Source organism: Sinohyriopsis cumingii, chromosome 16, assembly GCF_028554795.1.
Source record: "Sinohyriopsis cumingii isolate HCF-2022 chromosome 16, ASM2855479v2, whole genome shotgun sequence".
In the NCBI taxonomy this organism is placed as follows: domain Eukaryota; kingdom Metazoa; phylum Mollusca; class Bivalvia; order Unionida; family Unionidae; genus Sinohyriopsis; species Sinohyriopsis cumingii.
In genome coordinates, this window is record NC_142976.1 from 47917355 (window position 1) to 47936766 (window position 19412).

The window sequence follows — 19412 nt, forward strand, 5'->3', positions numbered from 1 at the left end:
AGACTTAGGCGACCTCTAGCAAAGGTCACAACATTCTCAAGGGAAGGGACTTCGAGCAAGGTGAATAAAACCAGGCTTGGAAGAACGACCCTATAGATAACACTAGGGAAAAATAAATACCTCATCAAAATTTTAAATTTAAATTTTTGATACAAAATTCTGTTTAAATAGAACATACAACATATCTGAGGGGGAAACACACAAACATCTGTCTGGTGCCCTCCCCCCCCCAAAAAAAAAGATTCTTTACCAGGGATGATGTCATTTCGAAATTATTGAGCTAATATGATGCAGGACATTCTTGCATGTGCAGTGTGTTAGGGAAGAAAAAGGTCATTTTCTATTTGCTTTGTTGGCGCGTACCATCATTCAGTAGTTAAGTTCATCTCAATATGTTACACAGACCATACATTGCCAAAATAAAATATTTAAAAAAAAAAAATAGTTATTCTTCTCCTTTGACTTTTTTATCATGAATAGCAAGCCTAGTTGTGTTGCAAAAAGGAAATAATGACCGATTGCTTGCAGGGGATAGGGTGTAGGAGCTTCAAGCTCCAGGACTCAATGTACTAATTCAGTTCTCTTATTAAACCCAAGCAAACACCATGATATTAAAACTTCTATAACTTTAAATTTCTGAGTGCTCATGATCAAACTTATATTTATCAGTACTGATGCAACCTGAATGACAGTGACTGTCTAGAGAAAATGATATGAGCCGCAGCATTTTCTGGAAATTACATGTCTCTGAAACATATGCTTTTAATTCCACATCAATGAGTTGGGTGCTAATTTCAGTAATAAGTGTTCCATACTCAGGACTGCTTAAGGACTTAAATTCCATTAATAAAACAATGTCTCTATTTTTTCAGTTACATCTTGGATAAGCTCTCAAGAGATTTTTTTCTGAGGAAATAAATTTCTTTATCAACTAATCCTGGCCATCCAAAATTATATATATATATATATATATATATATATATATATATATATATATATATATATATATTATGTTCATCCATTTTCTCCCTTTACATTCAATACAGGTGTATCAATAATATTTTATCCAAGTTCTAAGAACCTATTCACAGATGAAGTTGGCAATTTAACAGACTGTTTTCTTTTAAATATAAAAAGTGGGGGACAAATCACACTGTTTATATACATATATATATATATATACATATATATATATATATATATATATATATATATATATATATATATATATATATATATATATATATATATATATATATATAAACAAAAATCCAGAAAATGTTAGAAATAAATTTCTTTCACTTTTACATTCTAATTAAAAAATTTGCCATGAAGATTACTACATTTTTAATTTTAACCAAGTATCTTTCTGGTAAGTGCAATAATATAACTTTTAATAGGATTTTCAGGCTTTGAGTAAGGGGTTTCCTGACAGAAAAGAAAATTAATGGAACTCCTGTAAAGACACTTCTGCATTTCATGACACAAAAATATTATTGTGCGAAATGTTCATATTGTAATAAACACCAGTATTTAAAACTTACAAACAACTGTCTAAGATACATATACAAGTTGATGATGTAAATTCTGAGCAATATTGTTTAACAGTCAACAGTTATTCCATATTATGTTCCAGTACCAAATATCTCAGAACACAGTCTAGGATTATCATTCTTCATATGCCGATATACTTCTGTAATGCGTACACCTTGCTCAAAAGTATACTCACGTGGGATACACCTTTTCTCCCTCACTTCCTCATCATGATACCAATCTGGGTATCCACGAAGTAACATGGAAACAACATATGGCATCTTATCATGGGAACTTACGATGAATCCAGGTGAGCCTGATGCACCTTTGTTGAAGGTTGTGCTGCAGTCAAAGAGGATCTTCCTCGGATCAGCAGCACCATCATATCCACGGTAATTCTCCCGACATCCTATCGGATGCTGTTTACTCCAGGCCTGATATTGTTGAATCACTGAATGAGTCACATCTCTTGGATTTGTCTTGTCAAATTTCTTTACTTGATGGTTACTGTGTCCAACAAAATACATTGGCATGTTCTTCACACAATGACAAAATCGTGTAAGTTGGCATGGAAAGCCCGAACTGCCATGCTTTAATTGCAAAACAGCTGTATCAAGGTCTTTATTCTGGTAGACGATTTGAGGTTCAAAATTGAACCTAAGTGTATTTTCTTGTACAACTTGCCCTACATGTGATGCGTCAACAGGCAATTTGAAGTTAAAATCAATGTGGACTTTCTTGTCTCCTAACAGCTTTAAATTTGTTTCCCCTTCTCTGTGATTGAGAGGCTGCAGAACTGAAATACAGGATTGATAGTAATTATAGATTCTGAAAGTGACAAAGTCAACATGATAACACTGAAGATGAAATTTATGGAACAAGTTGAATGATTTCTATTTGTGTAGTAACCTATCAGGTGAGCAAAAGATTAGGAATTAATCTTTGCCTTAGCATTGGCACATTTAATTTGAAATGTAATACAATTTATATCATGTGTTGAAAAATGTAATTTGATGAATACTATATAATGCACTGAAAAGACACTGAGATAAATTCTGTACATATTTGCCTTGACATGATGATGACTTATGTGACATCATAACATTATGAGGTCTTGATTTGTACGTCCTTGCCTTGACATGATGATGACTTATGTGACATCATAACATTATGAGGTCTTGGCTTGTATATCCTTGCCTTGCATGACATCATAATGACTTATGTGACATCATAACATTATGAGGTCTTGGTTTGTATGTCCTTGCCTTGTTTGACATTAGGATGACTTATGTGACATCATACCAACATGAAGTCTTGGTTTGTACATCCTTGCATGACATCATGATGACTTATGTGACATCATACCATTATGAGGTCTTGATTTGTACATCCTTACCTTGACATCATGATGAATTATGTGACATCATAACATTATGAGGTCTTGGTTTGTACGTCCTTACCTTGACATCATGATGACTTATGTGACATCATGCCAATATGAGGTCTTGGTTTGTACGTCGTTACCTTGATATCATGATGACTTATGTGACATCATAACATTATGAGGTCTTGGTTTGTACGTCCTTACCTTGACATCATGATGACTTATGTGACATCATAACATTATCAGGTCTTGGTTTGTACGTCCTTACCTTGACATCATGATGACTTATGTGACATCATACCATTATGAGGTCTTGGTTTGTACATCCTTACCTTGACATCATGATGACTTATGTGACATCATACTAAAATGAGGTCTTGATTTGTACATCCTTGTATGACATCATAACAATATGAGGTCCTTTTATGTTACACATGGAAGAAGTATTTCATCCAAATAAAATGGTAATCACAAGACAAATCAGCATTTAAAATTATTGTGTTAGAATTCAAAACAACTGTAATTTTTTCACACCTACACCAAAATAAATCCTTATTCAGTAACATGGTCATGAATATTCTAATGTAATTTCTTGCAGAGCAAGGTACTGCCAGTAATTCTAACTGCAATATATACCACAATAATTTCCCTCAATACAACAGCTGGTATCATGATATATGTCCCTCAATACAATAGATATCATGATACATATCACAAGAGTTGCCCTCAGTACAATAGATTTCATGATACATACCACAATTATTTCCCTAATACAATAGGTATCATGATACATATCACAATAATTGCCCTCAGTACAGCATTTTCATGATAAATATCACACTAATTGCCCTCGGTACAGTATGTATCATTATATATGGCACAATAATTGCAATCAGTACAATATGTATCATGATACACATCACAATAACTGCCCTCTTACAAAATGTATCATGATAAATACCACAATAATTGCCCTCAGTACAGTATTATCATGATATATATCACAATAATTGCCCTTAATACAATATTCTCACGATAAATATCACACTAATTGTCCTCAGTACAGTATGTATCATTATATATAGCACAATAATTGCATTCAATACATTAGGTATCATGATACATATCCCAATAACTGCCCTCTTACAAAAGGTATCATGATAAATACCACAATAATTGTCCTCAGTACAGTATGTATCATGACACATTAACTGCCCTCAATTAGGTAGGTATCATGATACATTTCACAATAACTGTCCTCAATACAGTAGGTATCATGATACATATCACAAAAATTGCAATCAAGACAGATGTATCATGACATATATCACAATAATTGCCCTTAATACAGTAGGCATAATGATACATATCACAACAACTGCCCTCAATCTAGTAGATATAATGATACATATTACAATAATTGCCATCCACACAGTAGCTATCATGACACATATCACAATAATTGCAAAATAAATATGTGTCATTGCATTAACTGTCAGAAAATTTGTTAAATTGCAAGAACAAAGAAACATTAAGAGTTTTGTTTTTGTTTCTGGCTTTCATCTAAATATTCACTAGCTACCTATTAGATACACTACATTCATTTTAAAATATTTTTAAAATATTCTGTGAATAGACACACTTCAAACCTAGGTGCATGACAATAAATGAGGAGAACGCTGAAGACTTTAATGTAACTTGTTTTGTTTGAGTGTAATTTTAGGTATATGTACTCTATGGTTATTAGCTGCTGATATGATCCACCCAAGACAAAAATACACAAACAGAAGATGTGATGATGCCATTTTCCGACTAACACATACATGTATATTGAGCTGAACTGCAAGGTCAAGCTGACATGGAACCTGTTAAACAGAATTCTTTCATTGGATATATCTAAGTCAAAGACATGGTTATATTTACATGGGAGAGGGGAATTTTTTAAAAGCAGATTATGATTTGCACTTTTGACTAACGAAAAACTTTTAGGGATGGGGGTAGGTGTACTATAATGGATAAAATATTCAGACATAACAAATATTTGCAAAAACTAATTTTATTTTTTTTATTTTTTTATTTTTTTACAAAAATACTTTTATTAGTATTTAAAACTGCTATCTCATAAAAGACTACAATACTTTCTATTTTCAAAGTATGTGGATGTATAGATATGACAGGTACAAGGAAACAGTTTGTATACTTGTGTTAGTTCTTTCCATGGTTTTGAGTCATGAATATTTTCTGTGGATTTATATTGTTCACCCTCATTTAATTCCATTGCAGGTTCCAAAGAGAGTATTCAGAAGAACTGTAAGCAATTGTACCATCAAACATCTGCATACATTTCTTTGTTGCTAAGAAAATCTACATAAAAGAAACTGGAATTTATTCTTAGATGATACATTTTTTCTCATATACGGTTTTAAATTTCAATGTTGTTATGTTTTAGCTGCCAAATTCCAAAGTGAAACAAGCAATGTCTAAAACTGGTCACCATCTTCACTAACCATGGTTCCAATATGATAACCCTATCTACACCTTGGCAGACCAAGTAGATATTTTAGTACTTTGTCATAGCAACATCTAGTAGATTTCATGAGTTGCCTCCCTTAGTATGTAATGCCAACTAACCAATAGCATGTAACAGTAGTGCATTGTACATTAGCCGAAAATGGTGGAGACAAATGACTTAAAAAGGATTCTTTGTAAGTTTAACATCAAAAGTATGACTACATACCATAGAGAAGCCATTACAGGTGTATTTTAGTGAAACTTATTTGTACATACATGGATCAGCGGTGGAAAATTGCTTATTTATCAGTCCATTCAAGTTGTGTGCTCCCCTTGTCTCGATCATGTAGGAACAGTGTTCAAATCTGAACAACATAATTTTGAATGGATGCAGTAGATTATTTATAATTGATGCATACCAAAAGTTAAGCGATGTTTAACATAAGCATTTGTTAAATGTAGAAAATGTATTCTGATTTATTCTCAAGGTGTGAATCTGCATCTATCAATCCTAGGGACATGTGTGCAGTTATGTTTTAATTTTTATCATTTTAACCTGCACAGGATAAGAGGACAAGTGAATTTCCTGAGCCCTGGAGTGAGGTTGATTGTCATGCTGGTTTCACTTTTTTAAATAATAAAGGTATACATGTACCTGGTTTAATGATGCCTTCCACAACATGAAGGGCTGTCATGATGTAGCTATTACCAACTCTGAAGCCAGTGCCTTGGACAATTGGGGAACGAATAATTCCAACTGATTTAGCCCCGTCTACAATCATCTCCATGTTAGAAATCGTATCTGTCTCATCACAAATTTTGTGAAAATTTCCTGGAAAATCTGGTTGACTTTGTTCTTGGTCTATGTGTGGTTTCATATCTACAAGTATTAAACTTTTTGGAATTATTATGCAATATGACTACTCAAGACAATTCTCCAATTTTTTCAAAATGTATTTTAAAGAAAATATAATTTTAAGTAAAGTTTTCAAATGAAAGTATATAAATGGTAATCAACAAAATATCTGCAGTGCAAAAGACAACTTTATCTTTTTTTTCTTTTAATCTGCTTTTACTCTGTTATACTTATATCAAATGGATATATTTTCATCACATCCCTGGAGAAAATGCTGACTTTTCATATCATATTGTCAAAATGTGTATGACTTTAAAACTGGACTGGCTTACATAAAACATAACTGATCTTACAATTTTCTTCCACATTAATATGATTGGCATGTGTGTGTGTGTATGTGTGCATTGTGTGTGTGTGTGTGTGTGTGTGTGTGTGTGTGTGCACTGTATGTGTGTTTGTGTGTCATAACAACAATTTGTGAATAGTAATGTCTTTTATTTTTAACTCAGTTTGCATTATTTTACACTCACATTACCATCTGGTGCTTGCAAGGTAAATTAGAATGTGTCATTTTGATTTCATTTTTTTAAAGCATTGTTTAGAGCTTCCATCACAGAGTAATAAAATCTGAGGTGTCCAGCTGGCCACATCACCAATTAAGCATACACCTAGTCAACTCAAGGTCCATTGTAGCTAATTATGTGACATTACCACAAATTCAGAAAACTATACTACTTCCATCTTCCCCCACCCCACACCAACAGAAGGTGGGTAATTAAAAGCAATTTGTTCAAATCTATAGATTATCTATAAGTATATGATCTTTGATGTTGCAGTGCTTGCCTTTTTTATGACTCCTTGATGATCTGTCTTTATCCTTATTCTTCTTCTTCTGTCCCCCATACGAGATATGAACAATTTTGTTTGTGTTGTGTTTCCCAAAATCAACAATACCTCCTGATGCATTGATTGTTATTGATCTTGACTTTTTCTTGGTTTTGGAGCTTTTTGTTCTCTCCACTGTTAAAAGAAAGAGGAGGATTTTAATTGGTCTACGTGAATTTACTTTGTTTACTTAGGTATTTGTTTAACAATTAAATTTAGTACAGCTTCTCACACCTTGTATTTAGCATATTGATCTTATATATTTAAACATATTTTGAGCAATGAATTTTATTTCATATTTTTTCTTCCTAGGCAATGACTCTGATTACAGTCAAACCTATTTATTTTTTAAATTTGTGAGCGTAATGAGAGATAAATTATTCTCAGAATTTTATCCCATACAAACATAAAGTCTTCAAGAAAATATCTAAAGAAGTTTCAAATGAATACGTTGGGCCTTTTACCTGGTGAATCATCTGAATCATCCGATGAAGAAGACTCATCGCTAGTTGAGTCACTGGATGAGTCAGTCTCTGAGTCACTGCTCTCTTTATTATCATGGTAGTGTCTGTGTTTAGGTTTATGTCGTTTCTTTTTCTGCATAAAATAAAAAAAAAATATGAAGGAAACAACTAACAATGTATTTTAACCCAGTACATAACCTATGACTTATAGAATGAGATATTTAAATATTGTACATGTATTTAAATTGCAAGTGTTTGTTACACTGAACAGTGATCAATATAGACCCTGATTTGCATAAGGCACAGAATTTGCATAAGGCACAGAATTTTGATCAGAGATTTTGCAAGGCATATAGTAACTAATTTTTCTTTTGTAAAGTTTATTTCTTCACGAATACTTACCCAATCATAATACCTTAGGAGATCTTCTACCTTGGAAATCCAGCCCTCCCAGATAAAACGTTTTAGCTGAATGAGCTAATGTTTTTTTCCATGCATGCACTTTGGTGGTGGTCGAGCAGAGTGATATCTCATCTTGATATAGGGATTGGCAGCAAAACCCATGAAGCTGTGAAGCCGCATCTTATAAAGCTGTCAAATGACTTTGGAAGGGTTGCACCTACAGGCCCCACCAGATTGAGTTGGGCCCATTGAGATGAAAGATCTCTGAGGTAAAAACTGGAGAACGTGGACTCAGATCTCCATCCCACAGCATGGATCATGATAACAGTTAGTGACAGTTCCGGCTATGCTTGTGGCAACCGCTCTAATCTCGTGACCCAAAATGCCTAACAAAGTTGGAGTTTTTATCGATATGCAGAACGAAAAACCCACTTAAATTCAGGATGAAAGGGTCTATGCTGTTATATTGCCCTGTCCCTGTTTGAGAGGTAAAAATAGGTGTGATCTCCCTTGATGCAACCAGGCTCTGTCTTTGTAAGACACCCCTTCAAGGCCCTTAATGGACCCTGTAGGTGGACTTCATTGGAAGTGTCCAGAGTAGACAATGATTTCATTACAAAGACCTAGTTGCTCATGGACAGAAGCCAGTTCTTGGCAATTAAAGAAGGAACTGTCATATGTGAAACTGACCCATCTTGTCGGAACTGCATGTAATTCGGATCCCCTTATAGTGTATGTATTTTGCTGATTCTGCCTGCCATCACTTTGTGATAAGGAAGCAGGTGTTGTATGAAAAGTGAGCAGAGATGCCCTTGAAAGTGGTTCAAGTGGTGTTTTGTTCAACTAGGTTAGTACCCATGACAGGTTCAACTGTGGGCAAGGAGCCAATGTTTCTGACCATATGCAATTGAAGTTGGAGAGGAGGCCAGATAAATCTGTTTTGTCTGATATTCTCTCTTCCATGATGACAAAAGGGTTCAGTGATCATGAAGTGGTAACCTTTGATTGCGCTTGTTGCTAACTGTTTCTCATCGAAGAGCTGCAGAGAAGGAAGTTGGCTATTTCTGGTATAGATGCCTGTAGTGGTTAAGAATGTGTTCTTGTGTACACCACTGTGTAGAAACTGGCTTCTCATAATGATGGTAGTATAGGTGTGCAGCCCAGTCATCTGAACTTGCATCCTTACAGAATATGATCTATGGCAGTTGTATCGAGGTCAATGTGAGCCAAGTTAAGTCACTCCAAGTTTAAAGATCTGACCTCATATTTCTGAGAATGGGGAAAGGTTGGTCCAGTAGGTTTTTGGACTCCAGTGGGTTTTTTGGCTCCAGTGGGGAAGCATTTGTAACGGGCTCATATGACCTAGGATGATGAGGTCTGCTGACACACAGAGCAAACCTAGTAGGTGAAGAAATTGCCATCTGAAGAGAGAATACCTCAAGTGTAACAAAGCTACCAGTCATGATTTTCAGTGCCCATTCCAAAAAAAGACTTTCTCCATTTACTAGTGTGTTGAATTCTATATGTATAGGAACAAATTGTTGAGATAGCACTAGGTCATTTTTTTCCTTTTTGACAAGGAAACCCAAATTTGTAGGCAGTGTGACAAGGGTTATCATACTGTGTTTAGCATATAACTCATCTGATGTTTCTGCAGGTTGTACAGATAACTTAATGTCGCTGCCTTAGAGATGGTCAGGACATAGTTCATCAGGCCAGTAAAGACCCAGAAACTGATGTTGAGTACAAATGCGAGTGCTCGGTAATGATAAATGATATGATTGTGGATGACACACAGGAACTTCCTGGAATCCTTGTGAATAGGGATGTAGAGATATGCATCTTTTAAATACATGCTAATTGCAAAGTTTACTTCTTGAACAGCATTTAAAACTGCACTGTGGTGTTTCCAACAAGAACCCAGAAGCATGAATGAATTGAGAGTGCTTGGGTCGATGACAGGGTGCAGAGTGCCATATGCCTTTGGGACCAAGAAAAGTCTGGAATAAAATCTCAGGAAATTAATATTTTGAACAATTTCAACTGCCCCTTTTCGAAGAAGGGATTTATTTCTTGCTTCAAGGTGGTGGTTTTTAATGGGTCTGTTGGAATGGAGATGCTTTGATGCTGAGTCTCTATTGGAAACCACTTGTCGAATCCAGTGATCATTGTAGCAAATCTTATCCCATTTGGCAGCAAAGAACTAAAACCTTCCTTTGTGACTACTGGGATCTGTGGGAAGGGTGGCTTGGAGACGATGTCATTTTCTGAGAGAAGTAGGCATTCGTGTAGAGAAACTTTGGCGTAAGCGATCACTATTTCTCTGTCTTTTGTACACTTTGGTTTGTGAGAACTGTGGTTTTCGATGTAAGGATCTACAATAGGACACATCATCAGAGGTTTGTGTTCATGTCCCATGGTTCCTTTTGTTGGTTTCCTGAAACATCCATGTATCCATGATGTGGCTGAATGGTGGGGAAACTCATCGCCTTACTGGCTTGTTTGTGTACTTTGTTGATTTGGCCATTAAAATGTAGATTAGAGGATAATAGTTGTGATTGGCCTTATGGTGATCCTTAAGGAAGGTGGAGGTGTATCTCAGCACAAGCATAAGTAATAACTAAGATATTTATTGGTTTTGCTGTCAATCCATAAATCAAGGGGAGATCACTCTGCCCAATCGCCACCTAGGTGAGCAGATAAGTTTTATCTCTTTTAGGGGGCGCTCACCAATTAATATGTACTTTAGAGAGAGTGACGTATGTAAGGTGAAGTAGTTTGCATTTAAAACATGCACAATAGAGAGAATGTTGGCATACCTATATGCTACAGTAATGTAATGTGGATGATATTTCTTTGGATATTGTACTTTTGGAAAGTTTACATGATTTAAGCACACTGCTAACTAAAATGACTGCTCCCTTGTGTTAAAAAATCATCCTGCTGAATTAGTCTAAAGTACACTATACATAGCAGCTATTAAAATAGGGAAAATGAATTTTGCCATACTAGACAATACCAGCTTCTGAAAGTGCAATGAATGATTTACCAAATATGTAAAATGTAAAAAAAGTTATCGGCTCTTTTTTATACAATTTACCTCTGAAGTTCAGGAAGTGAAAATGACCAAGTAGAACTAAGCACTTTTTTGAAAGGTTCACATTTTAAGTAAGGCCAAGCTGTACACTATAACCCATAGTACACCCATCAATCATACATCAAAATAAAGGGAATTAAAGGTTCTTTTAATTATACCTAAGATATACAAGGTCTTTTTTAAATAGTCTGTATAACCAGTGAGGAAAGCCAGGGAAATTATTTTTCTTTAAAATCTTAACCCTATGCAAAATGTGAAACTGTATAGCGCCACCTTAGCTGAAAGGTTTTATCTGGAAGAGCTGGATTTAAGGTAATAGTAAATTTCCTATTAGTACTATGACTGGGTAATGTGTTGAAAGAAGAAATATATGAATTGCAAAATCACTGCTATTTGAAGACCATCTACCTTCATACCATTTCCTTAGAATGTGCAGATTAATTTATTATAATGTAGCGAAACTAATGTCTTAATTGCCCACTTTTTTATAAAGGCAACAAAAAATGGTCTCTCATGACATGTGGCCTCTCAAAATGGAGTCCATTTCACTATATAAAATCTTAATCCATACATTCAGAAACTTAGTCATTCAAGGTAGATGGTCTCCAATACCAGCGGTCTTTCAAATCAACTCTGAGTGTACAAATTATGACAACCTCTTTTGTTCTTGAGATGGATGTTTATTACTTGCCCCCAGCGCTCTTTTATAATTCTCTCCATGGGGGTCAAATATTGAACTACCTTATAGCAACTTGCCTAATAATAAAGAAAATGACACATAACTTTATTACCACATAACGGAATCCGCTCCAGTGGCCTAGTGGTTAGAGCATCCACCTCAGATGCAGGAGGTCATGGGTTCGATCACCGGCCGAGTCATACCAAAGACTTACACAAATGGTATTAACAGTTGCCTCACTCAGCATTAAGAGGTTAGTGTTAGGACTGGTCGGCCTGGTGTCAGGATCATGTGACCGGGAGGGACATCATCCTACATGTCTGCGGCATGATGCCCCAGTGCTAGACATCACTTTAAACTGCCACACTGCAGACATCGTATAATGATTGAAAATTTGTTAAAGCTATGTTAAAAATCCAAATCACACACACACACCACTTAATGAAATGGAATGTGTTACCACACACACCTTGCAAAAGGAGAGATGTTATTATGAAGGGCCTTATTATGAGGTACTTTAATCTTAAACAGTGTAAATTCTAATACTTCATGAGATGGAAGATTATGGTCTAACCTGCCTGTGACCATGCTTTAAATGGACCAATTCCTGATGTGCTGTAGAAGTTATCTCCCTTTCTAGTTGACATTATACTGAACAAGCACAAGATTTAGATTGCCATCTCTCCTTTTCCATTTATAAACCTCACAGATATTACCACTCTCTGGAGTGTCCACTTTTTTAAGTTCAATTAACCGTACTCAAACTGCATGAAATAGGCCAGGACCAGTCTCCTGGGGAGCGGAAATATTCCACCAGAACAAAGATCTGTGCCATGATGATGGTAAACCAATAGGATTAGAAACGTTAAAAAACAGCTGATGTGTGGCCACAGAAAACGTTTCACTGATTACCTTATTGTTGGAATCTAGGATAATTAAGGCCAAATGCTGGATTTTTTTTATAAAGTTATAAATGGTGGTCCATTTTTCTTCTGATTCTTTGATAAATATTGGCCAATCTTATGTAGAGGGTGTTATAATGAAGAGACCAATCATACAAAATTATTTCAGCAGACAACTGGAGTCAATTATTTTATTCTTTGGCTTGTTTTTTATTATTGTGTCAAAAGGATACAACATGCAGTGTCTCCCAATGTTGCATGTAAGAAACCACCAGCTAAGAAATATTACAACAAATTTCAGCAATACCAGTGTTCAAGTGTTGCAGACAGCTTTCAATGGTCCCTTAGTTTGCATTGTATTTCAAAGGTATGCATCTTTCATAAATCATAAACTACTCAAAGTTTTGATTTACATAAATTAAGTTCAAGCTACACATGAAATATATCATTTAAAAATATATTGCATGATAATTTGAAAGTTGGGAAAAATTATTCTAAAAAGAATAAACTCATAATGAAATTTCATTGTTTACATCTAGTCTAAATCAATCTTAATTTTTAATTTTTATTTGCAGTGGTGAAACTTGCCAACCAATTTTTACGACCTGAGCCATGAAGAAGCAAGAGTCAGGAATACATTCTAAGACAAGTTAGTGAGGCACTTCCTACTTGTAGAAGTATTTGATGGCAGTCAGCAATGTTTCAAACCAAGGAACAGGAAAAATGAAGTTAGAACTTCTTTGCAGACTGAGTATGGTTGTCATATCATTACAACACATTACTGTTGATACAGAGTGGACATTATCCATTTTTGGGATCATACAAAATTATTCAAGGGGAAATCTGCATCAGAGATCTATTGAAGACCTAATAAGTGTGAGGCTGAATAATCACAGTGAATGTCATCAGAGATCTATTTAAGGTCTATTAAGTGTGAGGCTGAATAATCACAGTGAATGTCATCAGAGATCTATTTAAGGCCTATTAAGTGTGAGGCTGAATAATCACAGTGAATGTCATCAGAGATCTATTTAAGGTCTATTAAGTGTGAGGCTGAATAATCACAGTGAATGTCATCAGAGATCTATTTAAGGCCTATTAAGTGTGAGGTTGAATAATCACAGTGAATGTCATCAGAGATCTATTTAAGGCCTATTAAGTGTGAGGCTGAATAATCACAGTGAATGTCATCAGAGATCTATTTAAGGTCTATTAAGTGTGAGGCTGAATAATCACAGTGAATGTCATCAGAGATCTATTTAAGGCCTATTAAGTGTGAGGCTGAATAATCACAGTGAATGTCATCAGAGATCTATTTAAGGTCTATTAAGTGTCAGGCTGAATAATCACAGTGAATTCATCAGAGATCTATTTAAGGTCTATTAAGTGTGAGGCTGAATAATCACAGTGAATGTCATCAGAGATCTATTTAAGGCCTATTAAGTGTGAGGCTGAATAATCACAGTGAATGTCATCAGAGATCTATTTAAGGCCTATTAAGTGAGAGGCTGAATAATCACAGTGAATATCATCAGAGATCTATTTAAGGCCTATTAAGTGCAAGACTGAATAATCACAGTGAATGTCATCAGTGGTCACCAGATAGTGACTGTGTGAAGGAAACTAAAAATGCTACTGGATTTTATATTTTAAAAACCTTTGCATGAAATATAAGATAAACAAAAACAAATTTCTTCACTGCTGACAATATGCTGACTCATTAGTTAAATATTATCATAGCATTTTCATCCGATTCCAAAGTGATTCATATTTTAAATTTAAAATTCTAATTTATTGTACAAAAGGAATGTATATTATGACTGAAAATGTACTTATTTTTGATCCTCTTGAAACATAACATTTATGATGACAAAAGAGGGGCCCCGAGTGGCCAAGTGGTCTAAAGTGCTAAACATTATGGATCACTGCCATCTCACCTCTGTCTGAGTGGGTTTAAGTCTCGGGATCGGCCAATGTGGGTACGCGAGAAAGCTTGCCAGTAGCTTCTTATGGGTCAGTGGTTCTTTGTGGTGGTTTTCCGGGTTCTTTCTCGACCATTTATACTGGACCGCCATGAAATAGCCTATCTTGTGCTGAAAAATGCTGTTAGACCCTATAACAACAACAACAACATGATAAAAGAAACAACTGGTTTAATAATCAAATCAAAATTTGTAAATCTGCTGGTTTGAAATCCTGATTCTGTCATATTCATGTTAGTTATTACCTTCACCTCAGGAGTAACTTGGCTTGTTTGCTTTACATCATTCTGTCCAATGCTTGACTTGTTTGTCGTTTCATCTGAAAGTAAAACACAAAAAGAAATAATTAACTGTATTACTGTAAGCATGTAATTCTGGAACTGATTTATGGTAGTGTTAAATTAATTTATTAATATTATATCAATGACAACAATAGTAGGTCATGTATATCATAACACTCAATTACTTTTCTACCAGGACTGGGTTAATCAAGAAAAATAATTAAGGTCACACTGATTCAGTTTATACTATAATGCATCCTCACTGTAAGCATGGTGGCAATAGGTGTAAGGTATATTACAATGAAATCCCATACAGAATGTTTAGTAATTAATAATTATAGATCATGAAATGTATGCCACAGAGATCCACTTTTGGTAAGGGCCAGGCATTCATCCCAAGAACCCACTCACATTCATTTCAATAGGTAAAGCAATATAGAAGTTATAGTCCACAAAGTTAGGATGGATCAATCACTTTCAAACAATATTCAGTTAATCATGGAAGTAGGTCACAGTGCCCCAGCATGGTATACAACATACATGTATTCCAAGACACCCATACAGGGCAAGTTTGATGACAATAGGTAGAAAGGTATTGTTATTAAATCCCATACATGATTTTTGAGCAAGTTTTTAAAACTCCCCCATAGAACAAAGAAACCAATCTTTAAGCGTGACACCTGTATCCAAATATGATGAACCGAAGCACAAATTTGATGTCAGCGGGTGTAATTAAAGTGGAATGACAGCCTGGAACAAAAAGTATAGATGGACATATGCAATGCACAGACTGAAAAAGGAATCAAATACACAAAAAGCAGATTATCCAGACCCATTGGGGGATATAAATTTCCTCCATGTAGTCAATCTTTGGAATTGTTATGTATTCAAGTAAATATTAATGACTTTTTGGCTGGACTACAGTAAGTCTTAGATCAAAGCTTATGAAAAGTGCATGGTATTACTGGCATACTGGCTTACCACAGTATTTCGTTCCATGGTATGTTACCATGTTACTTTCTCACTGTACTAGTACTTCAGTAGTTTCTGTCAGTAAATAATATATAGAGATTCTGAAGTAATCTTGTCAGAATTTAATTATACTAACAGCATCCTTTCATTTTTCATGACACAATAATTCATTAATTTGCATGTATGCTTGACCTTTGTAAGTAAGTGAAGGTAGAAATTTGGCCTACCTGACTATTCTCACATTTTTAGAAATGTTTGTAAATTATGAATAAGTTGTTTATTGATATCTGAGTTCTGTGCCTAGCCTTATTTATAACAGTAAAACATTCTGGATGAGAATTTCTACCCACATCCTGGTCATTTTATTGTGTCTTATTATTTTTATATAAAGTTGAAGCCAACATAATTATTTATTCATGCCTTAAGTTCAGTCTGTGGAATAATTTAGTTGCATTCAAGTGTAATTTGAGAGGAATTATTTATTTTATTCATTGGAATTACAAAGTGCTAATTGACTATATGGACTATAACACTATTTTGGGATTATGGCAAATTCATTAAAAGACATTTTGGATTATATCATTGCCATGTATCAAGACTTTTGGTACATCAGCCTTTCCAAGACAATTGTACATAAGCTCATTTAATATTCAGAATATTCTTCACTTTTGGACTTATAACCTGTAGGATAATCTGGGATTTAATTTGCAATATTTTTTTAATTTTCATTTTTTGTACTCTAAGGAAATAAATTATTTGTTGAATTTGACAAAAAATTTTGAATTGATTTTTTCTGTTACATAGTTTAAGACCACAGAGTCATAACAATATTGCAAATAAAATTATAATTATGATACTTTAAGGACAATCATGCTAAAATCAAAGTACAATTGTCCAACTTTAGTTCTTCTTGTGGGTCGGTGGTTCTTTCCAGGTTTTTTCTCGGGTTCTTCCTTCATTATTATTACTGGCCACCATTTATAGCCTATCATGTGCTGAAAATGGCATAAAACATTACAACAACAACAACAACAACATCAACTTCAGTTGGGCGGCTAGATTTGTATATTTGGGTGTCATCAGAGTACAATTGGTGAGACACTGGATGATGATCTATGACACTTGAGAGCGGCTGAGTGTATAGAATGAAGAGAACACAATTTTGGGATTATGGCAAATTCCTTCAAAGACATTCTGGATTATACCATTGCCATATATCAAGACTTTTGGTACATCAGCCTTTCCAAGACAATCGTACATAAGCTCATTTAATATTCAGAATATTCTTCACATTTGGACTTATAACCTGTAGGATAATTTGGGATTTAATTTGCAATATTTGTTAAATTTTCACTTTGTACTCTAGGAAGCTAAAATATTTGTTGAATTTAACAAAACTTTTTGTTTTGATTTTTTTCTGTTACATAGTTTAAGACCACAGAGTATTAACAATATTGCAAATAAAATTATAATTATGATCCTTTAATGACAATCCTGCTGAAATGAAAGTACAATCATCCCACTTTAGTTACAGTCTTAAGATTACAACTTATACAACAATCAATATACACATAACAAACTCATCTACAATAAGATATTGACAATTAAATTTTCAGGATGGGGGTGGTGGGAGGACCGGAGATTTTCTATAGAGTATAATTTCTTTTCATATTCTCAAGATAATTAATTTTTTTCAAATAATATAACGGATTTAAGGTGGGGTTTTTTGTTGCTCAGATTGAGATAATTTTCCTACAATAACAGATGGAAATTTTCTAATAAAGTCATAAGCTCCTGCCCCAGAATGTTAATTGTTGTCCCTAATAACACTGCAGTATACCATGGTATGTATCAGTGTGCTGAAAGATACTGCAGTATACCATGGTACATATCACAGTGCGCTGAAAGATACCAAAGCATAACATGGTACGTATCACAGTGTGCTGAAAGATACTGCAGCATACCATGGTACGTATCACAGTGTGCTGAAAGATACTGCAGAAAACCATAGTATAAGCTTTTTTTGTGGTACCCAGCTCTGTTCATTAGCTTAGGAGTTCTGCATGATATATTATATATTGTCATAGCCGAGGTAACGTAGCAACAATCAGGTGTAATAAAAAATGTTCTTTTTTTGCTTACTCTCATCCTTTAACTCTCTTTTTCCAACTATACCATGGATACATTCATGTTTACATAACTACGCCATTGATACATTCATGTTTACATAACTACACCATGGATACATTCATGTTTAAATAACTACACCATATTTTCATGTTTACATAACTACACCATACATTCATGTTTACATAACTACACCATACATTCATGTTTACATCACTACACATATATTAATGTGTACATAACTACACCACACATTCAAGTTTACATAACTACACCATATATTCATGTTTACATCACTACACCATACATCCATGTTTACATCACTACACCATGGATACATTCATGTTTACATGACTACACCATACATTCATGTTTACATCACTACACCATACATTCATGTTTACATGACTACACCATGGATACATTCATGTTTACATGACTACACCATACAGTCATGTTTACATAACTACACCATACATTCATGTTTACATAACTACACCATGGATACATTCATGTTTACATGACTACACCATACATTCATGTTTACATCACTACACCATACATTCATGTTTACATCACTACACCATACATTCATGTTTACATAACTACACCATACATTCATGTTTACATAACTACACCATACATTCATGTTTACATAACTACACCATACATTCACGTTTACATAACTACAACATACATTCATGTTTATATCACTACACCATACATTCATGTTTACATAACTACAACATATATTCATGTTTACATAACTACACCATGGATACATTCATGTTTACATAACTACACCATACATTCATGTTTACATAACTGCACCATACATTCATGTTTACATGACTACACCATACATTCATGTTTACATCACTACACCATACATTCATGTTTACATCACTACACCATACATTCATGTTTACATCACTAAACCATACATTCATGTTTACATAACTACACCATACATTCATATTTACATAACTACACTGTACATTCATGTTTACATCACTACACCATACATTCATGTTTACATCACTACACCATACATTCATGTTTACATAACTACACCATACATTCATGTTTACATAACTACACCATACATTCATGTTTACATAACTACACCATACATTCATGTTTACATCACTACAACATACATTCATGTTTACATAACTACACCATACATTCATGTTTACATAACTACAACATACATTCATGTTTACATAACTACAACATACATTCATGTTTACATCACTACACCATACATTCATGTTTACATCACTACACCATACATTCATGTTTACATCACTACGACATACATTCATGTTTACATC

At 34.3% G+C, this 19412-nt stretch overlaps 1 protein-coding gene across 2 annotated transcripts in view; it reads right to left on the reverse strand.

The window, feature by feature from the left end:
* Positions 1-1460: 1460 nt before the first annotated feature.
* Positions 1461-19412, reverse strand: part of LOC149780363 (uncharacterized) — a 38934-nt gene continuing 20982 nt past the window's right edge. For both annotated transcript variants that reach the window (XM_089937260.1, XM_089937259.1), the window contains exons 3-7: positions 14941-15014; positions 7634-7766; positions 7128-7304; positions 6084-6308; positions 1461-2329 (exon numbers count right to left, since the gene is read on the reverse strand). In XM_089937260.1, the coding sequence (XP_089793386.1) occupies positions 1626-2329; positions 6084-6308; positions 7128-7304; positions 7634-7766; positions 14941-15014 (1313 nt within the window). In that variant the 3' untranslated portion in view covers positions 1461-1625. The remainder of the gene's footprint in view (positions 2330-6083; positions 6309-7127; positions 7305-7633; positions 7767-14940; positions 15015-19412) is intronic.